Source organism: Otolemur garnettii, unplaced genomic scaffold (genome assembly GCF_000181295.1).
Source record: "Otolemur garnettii isolate 467f Iridium unplaced genomic scaffold, OtoGar3 scaffold00056, whole genome shotgun sequence".
NCBI lineage: Eukaryota > Metazoa > Chordata > Mammalia > Primates > Galagidae > Otolemur > Otolemur garnettii.
This window is the reverse complement of record NW_003852451.1, coordinates 3,407,190-3,426,510: the sequence shown is the minus strand read 5'-3', so window position 1 is coordinate 3,426,510 and position 19,321 is coordinate 3,407,190. Positions and strand designations below refer to the sequence as shown.

The window sequence follows — 19,321 nt, the reverse complement described above, 5'->3', positions numbered from 1 at the left end:
GGTAATGACTGACGTAGCACTATTTATGCTCCCAAACCTCACATACACTGTATGAGGATGATTGTATCGGTGGATTAGTCTGGGAATGTAAATTGATTGATAATTGTCCTTAAGCTAGAGTAAAGCTCATGCCTTATAAAAAATAGTGACTATTCTAAATAATTATGAAGGCACCAATAGGGCTTCTTGGATTCAATGCTTTTCTCTCTTCATGAAATAATCATGAAGCCTTGAATTAACAAAAGGCTCTATTTGAGTTCTTCACAACTGTTACCTTATACTCTTCCGTGGGGCGGGAGTCCAGAAGAATGGCCATGTAGAGCTCATATTCATCCTGCAATAAGCACAGAAAACCGGGACTAGGAGATTACACGGTGAGTTTTTGTGTATGCAAATAAGGTCAGTTTAGATTTTAAAATATTACTATATAAAATGTTCCTATATTACTAATTTAATATTACAATATAAAATGTTCCTACAACATATTAAACAGAGACTCGATTAAACACACTGACAGCTATAACACTGCACACCCTCTCTGAAGCATCTCTGGGTGGTAACCATTAATCACCCAGCACGCTGACAGATGACAGAGTCCCTCCTGGCATGTAGAGGTTCTGTGCACTGAGAGCCCGCAGACCAGCCAGAGATGAGCCACCCAGTGTGGAGGGCATCTCTGGAGGACAGGCCGTTCGCCCCTGTCATTAAGTATTCCTCCCCATTAGGAAAATTCAGAACAGCATGATCTTTAGACAATCTCATTTCAACTCAGCTTCCATATGAAGATTGTTTCCATCATAAAACTACAAAAAATATATAATTCCATAAGGACTCAAATATTACATATGTATAACTACAAAAGCTTATATGTAACGTATGTTCAATTTATAGAAGGTTATATGTAATTAGGAAGCTCTAACAGGAAAATATGGGCTTAGGGGAAAGCGAATGGGGTGGTCATTCCACACCGCCCTTTCGTAATTCCTCTGGCTGCAGGCAGGTCACCTCCAGTTTCTGTGAGTGGTCATCCTCATCTGTACAAAGGGACCGTGGGACTTGGCAGAACTTCTGGGACTCTGAGATTATTCATGTATGCAGAGCCTCACACCTGGTTCTTGCGGCTGTGCAGAAGAGGTGTTTCTTACCTTAACTTCCCTCAGGAGATCACCAAATATCAAAGAACTGTTGCAGATATCCTCAAAGACATCTCCAAAGACCTGCAGTCTGTTGTACTCCTGTGGGTCGCATGTGCAGACCCTCTGCAGCTCCTGGGGAAACAGCACCCGCCCACTTAGGGCATCTCCATTCTCCCCTTAAAACAGCATTTATTAGGGCCGGGAACTGGAGGGACATGGCTGCCATCATCCAGAGGACTGTCTCAGTAGAGCAGGTGGCAGACCAAGGTGGCCCTGATCCCGCCCCTGCTGAGTCTTTCAGCACCTGGCCACCCAACAATTTTCCCCCATCCTTTACTTCCTCCCTTCACCCTGCCCTTCACCCTGTGCTCAGGGCTTCACTCTGCCTCCAGGATTCCTCCCCCCACCCGTTTCTCTCTTCCACCAGTCTCATCTCCCAAATCTCCAGGTGTGGACATTTCCCCAGGTAGACAGCTATTTTCTTTAATGCTGTGCATGGGCCCCACCTGCGGTAAAGTCTCTGTGAACGTGGGCTGCTCCAGCCCTTGGCTGTCTCCAGAAGCTCAGCCCCTCATACTGGCCCACTGGCCCTTAGCACAGACACAGCTGGTCCCTGGGCCGAGCTCCCCAGCTCTCTCCCCATGCTCATGTTCTTTTTATTTCACATTTAAGTAGCAACCCCCCTTCACAGACCCTTCTGTTTTTCCCACCAACATTTTGTTCACCACCTCTGCACTGTAGCCTCTGATGAACTTCCCCCTTACCAGTTTCCACATGCAGCCTCTGTCATTTCACCGTGTTACCCTGACCTGATCATGTCAAATACCTCCCACCTGGACATGTCAACGGTGCCCGCAAAGGCCTGGGCTCCTTGCAGCAGCCCAGGTGTGTGGACAGTCCTAGGATGCATCCCCCCAGCTAGGACACACCCTCCTCAATCTGGGATGCAACCCCACCACCTGGGACATACTTTTCTCACCTGGGATACACCCTTCTCACCTAGGATGCACCCCCCACACCTGGGACATGCCCTCCTCAATCTGAGTTGCAACCCCCCCACCTGGGACACACCCTACTCACCTGAGACACACCTCCCTCACCTGGGACACACCCTCCTCACCTGGGACACACCCCCACCTGGGACACTTCCTCCTCAATCTGGGATGCATCCCCTCCACCTGGGACACACCCTTCTCACCTAGGATGCACTCCCACCTGGGACACACCCTTCTCAATCTGGGATGCACTCCCCCACCTGGGACACACCCTCCTCACCTGGGACACACCCCACCTGGGACACACCCTTCTCAGTCTGGGATGCACTCCCCCACCTGGGACACACCCTCCTCACCTGGGACACACCTCCACCTGGGACACACCCTCCCACCTGGGACACACCCTTCTCAATCTGGGATGCACCTCCTCACCTGGGACACACCCTCCTCACCTGGGACACTCCCTTACCTGGGACACTCCCTCCTCACCTGGGACACTCCCTCCTCACCTGGGACACACACCCCCACCTGGGACACCCCCCCCACCTGGGACACACCCCCTCACCTGGTGCAGCTTCCTCTCGTGGTGCTCAGCTGCTTTGTTCCCCTTGAAGTCATTCCTCAGGAGATGGTGCTTGGCAAGAACTTCCTTTTGGAAACTCAAGAACTTCTTGTAGCCGTCCGCTTTTGTTATCCCAGCTAAGTAGGAGCTGACATAGTGGTACTGGTCCCTGCCTGGGGGTGACAAGGCACACTCGCGGCTGGAGCCGGCTGCCTTGTACCTGAGCACCTGCAGGTCGGGCACTCTGAGCTCCTCCCTCTTCCTGTGATCAGGGGAGCCCTCCCTCAGCCCCTCTTTCTCTTCTTTTGGAAGCTTTCTCTTAATGAAATCCTCTTCTGAAGGGTGGGAATCATCTGCCTGATAGCTGAGGGGCGGCAGACCCTGGGTGCCATCTGGAAGCAGAGCTGTGTTGATGGTGAAGTGGACCAGAGCCTCTTTCATCTGCCGCGCAGTCTTCTCCGGGGGCCGCCTTCTCACATCGAGGACGTCTGGCGGCTTTGGCCTATGGGCACTGGACCAGTGGTACAAGATCGTCTCGGGAGGCCTGTAGAGCTTGTTGGGATTGAGATGCCCCGAGGTGTAGGGGTAGATGTCATCCCTGTAGCCACTCTGAATTTTGTCCAGCAGTCTCCTCAGATTGCACAAAGTCCTCACCCCTGGGGTCTCGCAGTGCTTCCATTTGAGGTAAACTGCTCAGGAGAGACAAGTCTGTTAGACTCCACTCCCAGTCCTGCAGCACGCAGCTGTGTCGTGCTCAGCTGGCAAATCCCACACCCTGGGTGTGGGGGGGGGGGGCAGGAAAGAAAGGACGGCAGCACCTGGCCTCGACCTTACCAGTCGCGCCCACGGCAGGGCAAAGGTGCGTGTGGACCAGGACCCACTGGACCAGAGAGTGTGTCCCATCAGAAAGTCCCAGTCCTGGACGCCAGCGGGAGGGAGTGTGGAGTGCTGTACTTTGACAGGGTATTTCTGACAATATGAGCAAAGGTTCTAGAAGAAAAGTCTGCAATCTGAATTATAACTCTACATGAGGATGCTGAAAGATGTTTCCCCAAGGTCCTTCACACTGTGGTTTTCTCCGAAATGTCTGAGGACTCCCTGACCAAACCCCTCGACAACTGATGGGCCGTTCACCCCTCCTGCCTCGTCTCCACAGAGAGAAGTCCGCAGCTGTGTGGAGGGGACCCCAACACCCCCCACATGAGGGCCAGGCCTCACACGTGTCCTGGGCAGAGCTCTGTTGCAGCATGTGGCTGAGGACAGTATCAGGGAAACTTAGTCTTTTGAGTCAGTTTCCAAACTATATGAGAATGAAAAGCTCTCTCTGAACCTTAGTTTCTTCCTCTGCAAAATCAGAAAAAAATCATCTCACACAAAATGGTAGATTGGCAGCCAAATGCAATCTTTGGCAAACAGGTACATGGCATAAAACAGACAGCTCGTAAATGGTAGGTATCTGTGCTAAAGATCTCAGTACCAGGCACACCTTACTAAATACTCAGAGAACTCCGGTCCGCCCAGACTGCCCCTCTGCTGTGGTTTCCACCGTGAGGACAGTGGCTGTGGGACACTGAGTACTGGGAGAGACAAAGGGCCTGCAGCTTCACCCTCTCCTCTCCATCGCTCCCCATGCGGTTTCTGCCTATGTCAGCCTGGTGTCAAACAGGGATGCTGAGAGACCTCATGTGGCCAGGTCAGGTCCAGACAGTTGACCAGTGGGAGAACTGGCTTCTGAACAAGCCTCTCTCCCCAGCCCCTGCCTTGTTTCCCTCACTCCACAGGCCCTGAGCACAGGAGGCTGGAGGGGGGTTCTCTGGGCCCCAGACCACACGCAAACCCATCTCTGCACCTAATCCACATCTGTAAGCAGTGACAATAAAGTCAGGACATTTCCATTTTGCCTAAGAGTGGGTTGGGATGCAGGGCTGGGGTCAGAGCACTAGGATCGGCCTTGGGGTGAGAGGTTGCAGTGGCCACCCAGGCACAGCACAGCCCCACCCTAGCCCAGAGGGACATGGTGAGACCTCTGCTGCTGCTGTGTGTGGACAGACCAGGGTCCTTCACTTGTGCCGACAGTGCTCAGCAGAAATCACACGTTCAGGACCTGTGCAGTAGGGAGTGCGTTCCACAAGATGGTCAGCACTTTATCAAAGAGCAGCTTCATGTGACACGGTTTTCCCAAGTGGAGGTGAATGTCAGTGCCTGCACCATTGAAGGTTGGCCAGGCAGGCTCTGATGCTCACGGGGTCAGGGATCTAAGCGTTTTGACTTGCAATACCTTCAGCCTCCGGTGGGTTACAGTAGTGAGTCGAGAAGCATTTTTATATTCAAGTAAAAGACAGCACCTCCAAGGCTGGGAGACCTTTTACCACAGCTGTCTGCTGCACAGCTAGTGTGTGGGGCGCTAATGGGACCCTCACCACGGCGCAGGAGGTGGCACTGCGACTGTGCTCCCCTGACAGATGAGGAAACTGAGATACAAATGATGCAATTATGTCTAATATGATAAGCTGCCTCCAGGGCCTGAGCTCTCAAGCGGCCACTAACCTGCACATAAACAGTACTCAGAACACTGTGACACAATAAAACACTTTTCATTTAAGTATTGTACAATTTAGACTGTTTAATTCAGTCCAGCAATCTCTCCCTCCACCCAGATGTCATCTGATCAGTTTTCAGGCCCAGCAGGTGTGGGAAGAGCAGCAGCCTTGCCCTTAAACTCCCATCCATAAGACCCCATTAACACCCAGCCTTCAGGGTTACGAAGCTACATGAAGTGAGAGACCAAGAACGGAATGTGCTTCACACACGATGGAGATGGATGCTCTGGGCCTTGTGGTCCTTTAGTGAAGTCAGGGGAAGGGCAACGTGCCTCAGAAAATTTCTCTTTAAGAGTGCCAGAAACCTGCCCCTCCCTCCATCGCTCACACTCACATGTGTACACACTCTGCACATCCTCGTGCTGTGCACACTCACATGCCCTGCCTTGGTACTTGGTTACTGTTAGGTTTCCCAGAGAAGGAGGCCCATGCCCAAATCCTTCCCTGACCCCAGCACCCCTGCAGCTGATCTGCAGACACCAGAAAATGTCTTCACTTTTCAGACTGGTTCAGGGAAGCTGGATTCTAGGCAATCGAACGCCAGGCAAACATCAAAAGCCAACATAAGACTCAACATCCACTTACATCCAGGCTCCAAGTGCTCAGCCATCGCGCCTCCTTTCCACCCAGCAGCCTGGGCTAGGCTGTTCCCGTGGAAACGGCAAACATTCTATGCCCCTCCCCCTGCAGATTGGCAGCTGAGCCATCAGGTCACAAGCTCTTGCCAGGGAATCTCCCTCCCTGAGCCCTCCCCTCTTCTACGACTCAGACCTTCCTGAATAGCGTGTACAAGATGTTTGCTCACCTGTTTTACTTTATTATTATTTTTTAATTTTTGACTTTTCAGAAAATAAGGCTTGATACTTTTTAAAATAAAACACTTTTTGTGATTTTAAAAACATCAAAATATCCTTGTGCTTTCTAATTCCTTGCTAAAGTCTAGGGCTCAAAATCTAGCTGGTCTTTACTTAGATCAGTGGTTCCCAACCTTCCTAATGCTGCAACCCTTTAATACAGTTCCTCATGTTGTGGTGACCCCCAACCATAAAATTATTTTCGTTGCTACTTCATAACTGTAAATTTGCTACTGTTATGAATCATAATGTAAATATCTGCTATGCAGAATCAGTCAGCGGGGAGTAGAATATCCAGGTGTATAAAGTATAAGCTCCCATCTTTACACCTCAGAGTCTGTGCTTGTCCTCGGGCTCTCCCACGTGGCCAGGGGCTACAGAGGTAAAACCTCACCCTATCTTTGAAAACTGTGATTCCATTCCTATTTCTTTCTGCCAAAAAGAATTAGAGTGTAGTTAGGAGTAACTCTGAAACTACTGCTCACAGCTCTGAAATGAGCCAGCTGTCACACACAGCACTCACCTCACTAAGCTGAGAGAAGGAAATCAGACCATCAGCCAGTGCAGTGAGAGATTTGGGGAGCACAGGGTTTGGGTTTGGTTTTGTTTCCATTGATCCCGGTCAGATACTTCAAGTGTGAACAATCTGGAAAGCACAGAATTGCCGTACCCTCACCTGCTAGCCTAGGGGCCTCCATGACCAGGTGTGCTTGAATTTAACCCGGGAAAAGGTTACCAAAGGGCTCGCTGATTTTCTCTCTTCAATGTTCTCAGTATTTAGACATCTAACCACAACTAGAAATGTTGACGCAAAAATGCCCACCAAGGATGTCTAAGTGCATGCCCACCAGACAGCACATGCCCTGGCCCCCTGCCCTGCAGCTAATTGTGGAGGAGAATCAAATGGGTGGCAGCCCCGGCTTCTGACAGCCAACTATCAGAGATGAAGAAACCAGCCTTTCTGCTCAGAATTCAGTTAAAATGGCTACTTCATAGATTCTAAAATATCCCATCATTTCCACACTGCATGGACAGGCAGGCAGATGACAACAGGCGTCCATACCTTTCTCCTACGGCAGGCTATGGGGCAGAGAGCTACCACATGAGGCTGGGCTCCCCGAGAGCTACCCCGCCTCCAGTCTGTGCTGCCCTCATACCTGCTCCAAGGCACAAAACAGATTAAGCTCATTTCCCATGGAATTACAGAGTCTTGATTTATATTAGAAGAAAAATAATTTGTCTTCAGGAGCTAAGTTTCCCCCAAGTCATCCCTTATATGGCTGAACACAAATACTGGTAAATTAATCAATCCACTCCTTAGACGCCAAAGATCAGAAAGTAAGCCAGGCCTTACAAATCCTCCCAGAGCTCTCCTGTTGCTAAGTAAGCCAGCAAAGTGTTGGAGGCAGAAACAGACTTAATTATTTCCTTACAGGTTCAGCGAATTGATCTGCCAGAGACAGGTTTCAAGTCGTCCTTGAGGCCAGATTTTTTTTGTTTTTTTGGCACAGAAAGTTGGATTTATTGCTTCTGACACCTGCATAGTTAACTTACAGTTTGCTCACGTTACTAGCATCACAGATATGAAATACAATCTTTCTTCTCAATTCAAAACATGTACTTGGAGAAGTGATTAGGAAGTTTTATAGCAATTAATCCATTGAAAATCTTCTTCTTCTTCTTTTTTATTTTTGGCCAGGGCTGGGTTTGAACCCGCCACCTCCGGCATCTGCGGCCGGTGCCTTACTCCTTGGAACCACAGGCGCCGCGCGAATCTATTGACGATCATTGCAAAAAAATGAAAAAAAAATCAAGACATACAAATTTCATTGGGGTTCACATTTTAAAATGTAGATATTTAAAAACAAGGTCAGGGTTCTATGTGGAATCACAGAGCTGCTCACCGTGCAGATTGTGCAAGCAAACTGCGCGTACAAACGCCGCGTTTCCATCAGTGTGGCTGCGGTCCGGTTTCTCCGCTCTAGGTGGCGCTTTGACACATCCTAAAACCAGCCCGCGGAGAACCAGGAGGACGCCCAGGGACTCGGGCGGCGGCTTGTTCTTACCCAGCCTTCCATCGCCACCCTCTTCAAGACGGGGAACTAGCAGTTCAGCTGTCCTCAGGTCGCTGAGCGTGTAGAAATGCGCTCCGGGAGGCGATTTGGGAGTACAGCGCAGTGTGACCCGAGCAGCCCGCGCACGGCCTGAGTGGTGGAGGCGGTGGAGGACTCCGTGGACGGCCCCAGGGCCTGACCGCGCGGATGGGGGAGGGGACAGCCATCGAGGCAGAGGACTAATGGGCTGGGAAGGGGTCTGGCTCAAAATAAACGTTTCCAGTTACTGTCTTTCTGCTACTAGAGTTTGTTGCTCAAAGGTGAACAAACCTGCAACCATACTTAGGCGTCTCTGTGCCTCCCGCGCCCCGGAGAGCCGGCTGGTGTGTCTAAGAAATTCCAGGTGAAGGACAAAGACGGGCCTGGCAGGAGGCCGAAGGGCGCTAGGGCGCCGGTGTCTGGAAGACAACTCACAGCCCCTGAAAAATGGTTCAGGTGAGCGAGTACTGCCACGGCTCCGCTGCAGGAGGCGACCTGCGCGCGGCAGGTGGCGGCGCGGGAGGCACCGGCCCGCGCGTCTGCGCCCATCTCGGGCGGAAGTCCCGAGGCCTCCGGTCCGTCTCCCTCCCACCCCCTCCGGCTTCGTCAGGGCGCCTTGGCTAGTGTGTCTTTCCGTCTGTCTCTTGCATCATCAACCGTAGCTTTTGGCGGGGCCATTTCCATCAAAGCTAGCAAGCTTGTTTTTTCATCCCCCCAAACAAACAAAACTTTCCCCTGGGCTTGGCGCCTGTAGCTTAGCGGCTAGGGCGCCAGCCACATGCGCCGGAGCTGGAGGGTTGGAACCCAGCCCGGCCCTGCCGAAACTTTTTTCCTCTTAAGCAGGTGCTTGACAGAAGATCCCGGTCGCAGAGCGTCCCACGGAATGTTCTGGCCGCTGCCGCAGAACTGAGGTTCAAGCGCCGGCTGGCCACGGTCCAGGAGAGTGGAGTCTCCTGAGACAGTTATTTGTGACCTTCTCGGGGGTAGACTTTGTTTTGTCCTAAAGGTGATTTTCCGGACTATGTTGTAAACACTTTATTTTAAAGTAGCATTTGAGGGCGAGATAACTAAGACTCCAAAGTGCGGCCAGGCGAGGAAGCAGCAGCAAGAGCGGAAAGAAGGCGCGTCCCGGAGCCAGGGAAGGAGCCGCCTCGCCCCTCCCGCCGCGTCCGCTCCTCCTCCTTCAGAAAACTGCCCTTCTGACTTTGAAATGGTGTTTATTACTTGTCTATACTTGGTTCCAAATGCTCAACTGCAGTATTTTTTTCAGCTGTAAAAATGATTTGGGACTCTCGGGTGAGGATGGAGACGGGATTTTCCAGGGTGAGCCGTGACAGTCCCCTGTAGGGCTCCCCACCCTCTGGTCACTGTCTTCACAGAAAAGCTGTTTGACAAGGTTCTCATGGAACTCCCGGCAGGCAGTCGGTGCAGACAAGAAAATTCACACGGACGATGTCCCCGTCCTTTCTCTTACACAAGGACCATATGATACTTCCACACCCACTTACCTTTTTTCTCTTGAAAAAGCGCCTTGGGAATCATCCCACACACGCGCACGTGACAGCCAGCTGGCTCTCAGAAGGCTGTGCTGCGACTTCCTTGGCCAGCAAACCGCCTGTGGGCTCCGTGCTGCCCCCTGCCTTAGCTTTCACATCCCCTGCTGACGCCCTGGGTCCCCTCGCCCAGCCAGGTAATGTTGACAAAGCTGGCCACATGGTCCTCCAAAGGGGTTGTACCAATGTCCACAACCCTGGTGTACCGAGGGTGTCGTCTGCCTCTCCACTGCCAAATAGTGTTACCAAATGGAACACTACTATACTTCCTGATTTTTAAAAGGAAATCGAAGGTTTCCATCAAGAGAAATATAAGGTTGCCATCAAGAGAAAAGGAAAATCTATGATTAAGCTGCAAATGAAAAGGAATGAGGTGTGGTAGTAAGACTTTTAAAATGCAGTGGCGAGTCTTACCAAGAGGATCAGGGAAGGCCTATTTGTGTCCTGTGCCTGTTCTTAAAAATAACTGCAAATTTAGGTGCTTAAAACGATACTGATGTCTTACTCTCCCACCGCAGCCTGGAGTGGGTTTCACTGCATGAACCCGAGGCTGGTTCTTTCTGGAAACTGGAGCCAAGAAGCCCCTTCCTTGCCTTTGTCAGCTTCCAGCGCCGCCTGCACTCTTGGCCCTTGGAAGCAGAAGCTGTGCAAGGCTTTCCCCCAGCAGACACCCTCCAGTCTCCCTTTCCTACATACAAGGACCCTTGTGATTGCATCGGACCTGTACAAATAATCCAGGCTGTACAGGAGGCTGGGAAGGGTGGTGAGGAGGGGGACAATCTTTCTATCTTAAAGCCAGCAGATTAGCAACCTTAATTCTGTCCACTGCCTTCACTACCTGGTCACCTCACATCTTTATCAGTTCTGGTGATTAAGATGTGGACCTCTTTGGGGACCATTATTTTCTGACTGAACCCTCCCAGATGAGGTGACAAAAAGTCAGAGGAAGTAAATTCTTGGCATAGGCACTCAGAGAGGGAGTGAAGTGCTGACAGCCCTTTTCAAAACACAACTGCAACCTGACACGGAGGTCAAGTGGTAGCTAGGGATAAGAGAAAGAGTTGAAATCATTGAGATGTTTAATTGTTTTGTGTTCTGTTTGTCGTTTGTGATTATAAGAGTGTAAGGAATGAAACCAGCAGAATTGAAAAAGTCACAATCTAGGGACAGGGAGCATCAGGGACCCATTCTGTAACTGGGTCCATGTGACCTGATTGAAGGGAAGCTCAAAGTGCTAAGAAGCAAAGACATTCACTGTCACTGGGGAACAGCCAACCCTGGAGCTGCCTGGTCTCGCTCACCAGACCCTGTTCAGTCTCCCTGGTGTTAATGTAATTCTCAGAAAAAGTTAAGGTGAGTTTGTGAACATGATTGTCCGTCCTGGTATACAGCATTCTCTTAGTACGAATTCGGTATTAAAGAGTCCCGTTTTGAGGCCTATCTACCTTTTCCTCCTCAGTCACAAGGCTGGGACACTTACATTTAACAGTGCAGCTGGCCTTTATTCCAGTAAGCTTTTTTTTTTTTTTTTGACTCCGAAATTTAGTTCTAGTATTTTCAGGCATGGGGAGGGTCTGGGGATAAAATGAACTTTAACTTTTTAGTCTTAAATACTTGTCATTTGTCTGCCCATCAGCTGGCAAGCAGAGATAACCAAAATCAAGTTTCTTTAAGCAGAGTTTTTAAAGGTAAAACCATGAGTAGGCTTATAATTGTGTATAGACTTTAGAGGTTTTACCCCAGAAATTGTTCCTACTATCACAGAAGGAGCCCCAACATGTCCACGTGAGCACCAGACCCCCTGTTCCCTACACAGCCCTTCTCTCTTCACAAGGATGTGCTCCTGGGGACAGACTGGCTTCCCGGTCCGAGGCAACTGCTAATCCATTGTCTCCCCAGACAGCCTTTGACCTTTATCATTACACAATGGATGTAGCAAATCATCTCACAAAATTTAACATTTTATGTTGTGTTATCCTTTCTGTAGAAAATGTCAGTAGCAAACAAAACACAGTCCTTCAACGCTAACTGGGCGTCTTCCAGGCAATCAAGGCCTGGAGGGTATTCAATGAGCTTTCATGCTGTGTCTCTTACCTTCCCCACAAATGAGAGCAAATGATAAACGTGAAAGATTGTATTTTAAAAACTCTGTATTCAATTATTCACACCAAAGGATATCCATTAAAATTATGAACATTTCTATATATATTTCATGTATCATACATATATATACTTTATATGTATAATTACATATTGACAAAAGAATTCTTGCTGTGCTAAGAATGGTAAAACAAAGATAGATTTTGCAATGTAACACCCATATATGCATAGATACTGGCAGTTTGAATTATGAATTTATTTACAACTTGCTTAGGTTATAATAAATGACTACTGTTCTATTATACAAACATAACAGTAAATGTTTCTTTTAAATACAAAGACTGCAAATGAATACATGAAAAATTACACACATGTACAATATTTATAATTTATAAATGCAAAGTTAAGACCTCTTTAAATTATTGCACTTGCGCAGTTTACAAAGATTTTTATGTCATCCATATAAAATCATTTTTTAAATTTACTAACTCATCAACTATGATAAAGTTGAATATCGTTAACTTGAAATTCTCTGTCTGATAATGGGCCTGCTGACTCTGGATGCAGACTCACTGGCTCCACCCTCAGTCTGTTAGGAGCAGCGTATTTTTGACAGCACATGGCCCCTGTCACACTCTGGCAGTTTTTGGTCAGCAAGGAAATTACCACCAGTATACTCTTAGATGCCTTATTTAGATCCAGATATAGAATCACTTTTGTTCATATGTTTATGTAAAAAGAAAGTCACTTGTTCTTTTTAGAAAGAGTCAAGATGCAGAATTTGTACAAATTTTGGTAACTGTTTCACAGTGTTTTGGGCAAGCATGTATTTTCAAATATAGGGGCACTGTGCAGAAACACCTCTGTGATAAATCTATCGTACTTTCAATTTGCACACTAAAGAACACATAGCATATACACCACGTAACAGATCAGTTTGAAAATAATGTTCCCAACTGTCACTGATACAGGCTGAGATACAGCATAGGACTAGATATTGAAGTGACTAAAGAAAAAAAACAAGGGCTGCAATGCCCACAATATAATGATATTTTGTTGGGATAGAGTATTAAAACTGTTAAAACTTAATTATACAATAGAAGTACAAACTTTCCACTTAAACTTCTGCAAATACACAGTACCACAAAAAATAGCTAAAGACTGAACCTACTTTCCTATGTGGCAAACCGTATTTGGCTGTGAGTTTCTGCCGGGGTCCGTGGGTGACATTCAGTTTCTCACACCTGCAGTAAAGAGCAGGTGGACTACCCGTGACTTAAAAACACAGCTTTCCATGGTTGAGGGGAGGAGAGAAAAATCAAGGGAATGTGGTGAGCGTTTCTTGGGAAACATCGATCTCTCTCTCTTGTTCCAGTGTCTAGTCTGGAAGGAGCACGCCGCTGGGACTGTCTTCCTTTCTTTTTTGCTGTTCTTATCCATCACATTACATGCATCCAATGCTTCAGAACACCACAATAGCCAGTGAAAAAAGATTTTACAAAGTGTGTACTGCATTGGCTTGTCACTTACTGAAACCTAATATAAATGTTTAAAGATGCAGCCAAAGGTGTATCAGGATAAATACTTATGCTCATGGGAAAATGGGACAGCCATGCGCTGACAAGCCTGAGGGAAACGCCAGCTGACAGCACACTCAGCCAATTTCACAATGATTTTCAGATCAGACTAAGACTTTGAACAGAAGGGATCCATTGTAGTGACCAGCTGAATATAGTCCTTAAAGAATAAAAGCCTAAATAAAATCGATGAAGTGTAGAAAGCAAACACATTTGAAATACATAACAGAGAAATGATTTTCAAAATCAAAGTCATGCTTATATAACGAAAACCCAACAAAATTACATCATAATCAGTGTCACAGTTCTTGCAGGAAAGACTGAATCTGAACAACTCATTGATATAACAGTCACCAGGGTATGTTAATGAAGTCAAATAAAAGTAAGCTGATGGGGAGAGAACGATCCCACTTACTCAATCGGACAAAATTAACCAAGGACGTCCCTCTAAATGTTTTCAATTATAGAAAAACAAGGAAAGCAAAATAATGAGTACATGAATGAGGAGGTTGATCGCAGTATTGAAAATAAAGGCACAGGCCAAGGCATGGTGAGTAATTTAGTTCTATTAAAGCTCAAACCTTAATTTTGAGTTAAAAGACCAGAAACACAATATCAAAATCTAAACCTATTTAAAAATCCATCTATCTAAGGATTTATGTATCTAATTATATTCTGTACAAACATATCTAGTGTGTACATGAACACATCAATGAAGCAAAATTCACTGAGGTTGTACAAAATTAAACCAAAAAAATCTTAAAAGCATGCTAAAAAGAGGAAACCTACACTGAACAGATCTAGCTTCAAATTCATTCTGTTTTTGCTGCTAAGAGAACAAGTCTCTTGGAATACCACTGTAACACCTGTACAATCCTGCCTGGTCACCTGGAGAACAGCAGGCACGAGGGACACTGTGCTGACGTTTCTAAGTGGATCTCTTTTGCGATACTGGTTTCTCATATGCTTCTTTGACATAAGCGAAGCTGAGAAATGGATCACAGTCCCTGCCCTAGGAGTTAGATCATATTTGAGAATTAGCTTCTACATTCACTGCATTTAAAGTGGTTCTCATTGATTAATTAATTAATTAATCCACAGTCATCTGCTAATTAATGAGATGATTAGATTTTAGGATTTTACTACATTGCCTGAATTTAGAATTTTGAGTTCTTGATATGCATTTACATTTCCAAAACATTTCTAGCTAAAAATATTTTCGTTATGTCTAGAAGGATAATGGAATAATTGCAGGTGACTATAAACCTTATTTTTCGTAAATTATCATAATCAATATAAATCACTGCAAATTGGACATTCTACATATACTCATAGATGGTCACCACATTTATACGGGACAGAGAAAATTTGGCCTAGTATAAAATATTCCCTTAATGAAAAATTCACTGTAAGATCCATGTGCCTAACTTCTGGTATTACACTGTCCTTTTAAGAAAAGTTCTGGGGAAAAGATAAGGAACAACTAAAAAGTCTGCTAAATTTATCTGCCAAAGACAAAAACACTCTTCACCACATAGTTTCTAAAACAAATTATTAACTAAGTATCAATGTAACCTGGACCCTTTCATTTTAGGTTAATCTATGATTACTAAGAAAGTCTCCCACGCGGTAAAAGGGGTATTAACAGTTTACATGAGAATATTGTCTTTCCTTCACACTGTGCTTCTCTTATTTCACAAGAAATCAACTAACCAGTAAATCCATACATTGCTTTGGGAAACTGTTCAAAGTAGAGGTCACACAATATAACACTTGAGTATAAGAAATTAGAGAATTTTCTGTAATGATCTTATCTGAAAAAGCAACTTAAAAAATTCAAAAATAGCCATACGACTCCAACCTCCATGATTGTTTTTCTGTATTTTCAAGCAGAATTTCTGGATTCCTTTAAAATCCTTTTAATTAAACAATAATCTTGCAGGATGTCCTCCCTCCGGCAATTCAGTCTCCAAGTTAAATCAGATGACTAAATTAAGTTTTATAATTGAAGTTATATTTGGTGGAACCTGGTTTCATAAACTTGTATGCAGAAAAATGTGCAGCGTTTTAGAGCTTAAATTCAATTAATACAGTAACAAAAAAGACACTTTCTAGTTAACTCTGCATCAAGTAATGTATATCTTCTAACACAAAAACATCACCATTTTTGAAGACTGATATTCTTCCAAGTTGAAGGTTGGTATTTACTTTTCATGCATGTTTGCCTGCCTTTCTCTCCTGACTCACGTGTATGTCATGCATGTATATCCCATGTGGGGGTGTGTGCCCGCACCTGCACATGAGGCTGTGGCACGGACAGCTCCGTGAGTCTACATACATGACATCCATCCATGTGCGTGTAGCTGTGTGTGCATCTAGCCACAGTCGTATTCATCTCCTTTCAGTTATGACATTTTTACCTCATGTTGTAAATAATTAAAATAGCAAATGCAACTCCATGTAGAGAAGATGGCAACTCTCTTAAGCCCATAAGGAAATTGAACACATAGTGTTAATTTTAACATAAGAACAATGTCTATGTATAGCTAACTCTGCTACAACATCAATAAACCATGTTGTAGAAGCCTCTGATTTAATTCTGCAAAACCAAGCTCATATAAACAACAATGTATATAATATTAAATATGTAGAAGCATATTTAAAAACTTTGTTTCATTAACGGTAATATTCCAGTGTTCTTCCATGTGAACAGTGAACAACCCACTTGTCCTGGACTAGCTGGACCCTGTGTGAGACTCTACTTCCTTCAGCTTAGAAGTAACCTCAGGGTCAGAGGTTACTGTCCATTGTGCCCAAATCTTTAAAGTATTAACATGCCCCAGTAGTGACTGCCGTGTAATCTTTGTAGGAAGGGGTCCACACTGTTTCCTTCATATTTTTAAAAACATTTACATTATATGGAAATATCAGTCAACCAAGAAGTCACACAGAATAAACCACCCAACCCACAGGTTTCTCTGTAGGTATTCGATCTGTGAGAAGAGTACGGAGGACAGAAATTACAGGCGTAATGTGACTGTCCTACTTTCCTCCTCAACTTTCACTCCGTGAAAGTTGTTGAAATATGATCGCTTAACATGAGGATGGAAATAAATGGGAGAGAATGGGGTGGATCAAAATAAAATACAAAAGACTTACATTTTATGATTTAATCTCATTTTTTAAAAAAGAAATGTATGGTATTTAATGAAATAATTTTTAGAGAGAACTTTTCATTTTGAATATGAGTCTAAAATTTTGTAATGACAGTGAAAATATAAAGGAATCATTATTTAAAATTCACATTTTACATCCATAAAACTTATCCATTTAAAAAAATCGCAATGCCTTGCTTTTATTTTGTTTGTTAAGCAAAGGGTTCAGTAAATTTGCCAAAATGACAATGAGGAAAAATTTTTTAAATTATTTGACATTTTTTGAATTGATAGTTGAAGTTCTGAGCTTCACTGTGGTGTTGGCCGGCATTTCTTCCCAAAGGACAGCCTACTCCCTTTAATATTAAATGTAATCATCTAAGCCCTTTAATATAAACTTAAAGAATACACTTTAGTCCACTTCACTAAATTCCTAAAGATTTGAAACTAAATTAGACTTCTCTACCACTTCTTACACTGTGATCTCAATTGACGCCTGCCCTGAGGCTGGGGTTGCAACTCAAATTAACAACAAGCCTTACAGCTCACACAGGAACGTTCACAATAGTAACGTGTAAAAATTCCTATTTAAAACCAACAACATCAAAGTGACACTGGTGTTAAAGCCAAAGTACAATGCCATAGTAGTACCATTTTAAACCCTCATTGGAAAGATACAATGGAAAAGTACCCCTTCTGAATAATTTTTGTCCATTTCCATTAAGGCCTCAGCAATATTAGCCTATTAGAAAAGGCCAGTTCACAAGTCAAATGGAGTCTCTTGGCTGGCCGAGCTCTCAACACAGTAGTCCTGGCGTCCGCTGCCCGAGATGCCTTACAGATGGCACTGGCAGGAGGGCATCTGCCTGGCATCTCGCCTTGATGTTACTTTCTTGGAGAGGTTTGCACCCCAGTTACAGGCGTAGGTCTCCCACAAAAATAAAAGAAAAAAGTCACAGAAGCAAGATGAGAATGCTTAGGCAGGAGAGCTCCTCAGAGGGGTCAGTGGTCGCTCTTCCCTGGAGGCTTCTCGGAGGCCCCCTGGGCCGTAGGCAGGGCTGAGATCCACACGGCACTCTCCTCCCCTCGGATCACCTTCTCCCACTGCTGGAGGTTATCCCTGCGGGTAACAGGTGCAGTTACAGGAGAAGTTTAGACACAGACTTCTGGGCTCTGTCTCAGAAACTAGCCATCAGCCCTGGGGTGCAGCTATGCACAAGCGCTTCTGGTGCGGGGGCCACCCTGACTTTGACAAGCACTCGGGTGCTGTGGTCAGGCCGGCTGTCATGGCATCTTCTCAGGAAAGAGCCTCAGAACCAACAGAGCACCAGGGACACCATGTCCTCCGGACCCCCACGAAGGTCAAGGTAACACTCAGGATCTGTCACTCCTCAGTGCATGAGAGAGAAGGGCTGACATTAAAAGGGAGTGAACGGCCCCTAGCACTTCCTGCGAGGGACACTTGGACAAAGGGGAGGAAGGAGAGGCAGGGACACGCCATGATAAGATGGATGGCTGGGCCTTCAGCCCGAGAGGTGGGAACGTGCTGACGGGAGGCCTTAATTAGGCCCTAGAATATTGCACTTGAAACTTGGAGTGTCTTTATTTTGAACACTGTACCATACATAAACAAGTCATCTTAAGTTACAACTGGCACAGACTTGTGAAATTTCCTTGTTACAGTAAGACCTTTCTTTGTGCTCCGCAATCCCTTATCTGAACTGCAGGCTCGCCTCCTCCCCTACCAAGTCCTCTAATCTTTTTCTCAGTGTCTTTACTGCAAACATCATGGGCATCATAAGCTTCTTTTATTCATGTGGTCACAACCACCACACAGCCATCATCTTCTTTATGGCTAAGCTGGTAGGGCTCCTGTCTCCTATTATCATTTCCTGCTCGACTGCTTATTTACATACAAAATCAAAATCTTGGAACCTTGGAATTGCCAGACACCAAATTCAAATTCATACAAAGTACAGTTTTCAACTTCTTCTCCTAAATTACCATTAGCAAATATGCTGAAACACTTTTGGACAAAAGAAATCCCTGCCATATAACCTGCGAAGCTTAACACTTTTAACTTCTGTGCCACACCATCAAGTATTACTTCTCCAGATCCTAGAGATTTTCTGATATGTTGTAGAAAGACATAGTGTCTCCTTGAACAGTAATGATACATAACCAATTTTTAATTGCTAATAAGAGGAAAATGCCCTTTAAGGGATTATGTGGTTCAGCCAAGTGTACTGAAGCAGGAGTGTATCGATGATGCCAAAAAAAGCTGAACACCAGACTGCCAAAGCTTTCAACGCTCCCCAGTAACCTTTCCAGTGCTCGACAATCACAGACCGCACTCCTTCTGCTGGTTTCTAAATATCTAGCATAAAAGACAGAGACTTTTTGGATAGGAAAAGACTTCTGAAGATGGTTAGGACTTTACTAACAATGGGTCTAAATTCAGAGTGATACTCGAGTTTCTCGCCAACGGTAACCCTAAGCCCATCGAGATGAGTTCTGGCTCACACTCCGTATCTGTCCATCATGGTTCAGCCCTTATTTAATAGGGCGAAGATGTTATTAAACTAACCACTAATTAAGGTCAGGTAGGGTTCACAAAAATAAGCTGGAATATTATGTTTATCTCCCCAGGAGAGAAGAGAAAAGAGAAACCATCTCTTAAATAGGAAAAAAAAAAA

At 45.6% G+C, this 19,321-nt stretch overlaps 2 protein-coding genes across 2 annotated transcripts in view; both read right to left on the bottom strand.

The window, feature by feature from the left end:
* CUNH6orf118 (chromosome unknown C6orf118 homolog) overlaps positions 1 to 3,362 on the bottom strand; it is a 15,035-nt gene extending 11,673 nt beyond the window's left edge. The window contains exons 1-3 of the mRNA XM_012806707.1: positions 2,697 to 3,362; positions 1,146 to 1,268; positions 275 to 334 (exon numbers count right to left, since the gene is read on the bottom strand). Coding sequence (XP_012662161.1) covers positions 275 to 334; positions 1,146 to 1,268; positions 2,697 to 3,134 — 621 coding nt within the window. The 5' untranslated portion in view covers positions 3,135 to 3,362. The remainder of the gene's footprint in view (positions 1 to 274; positions 335 to 1,145; positions 1,269 to 2,696) is intronic.
* Positions 3,363 to 17,627: 14,265 nt separating this feature from the next.
* PDE10A (phosphodiesterase 10A) overlaps positions 17,628 to 19,321 on the bottom strand; it is a 234,935-nt gene continuing 233,241 nt past the window's right edge. The window contains exon 22 of the mRNA XM_012806706.1: positions 17,628 to 17,745. Within this exon, the coding sequence (XP_012662160.1) occupies positions 17,628 to 17,745 (118 nt within the window). The remainder of the gene's footprint in view (positions 17,746 to 19,321) is intronic.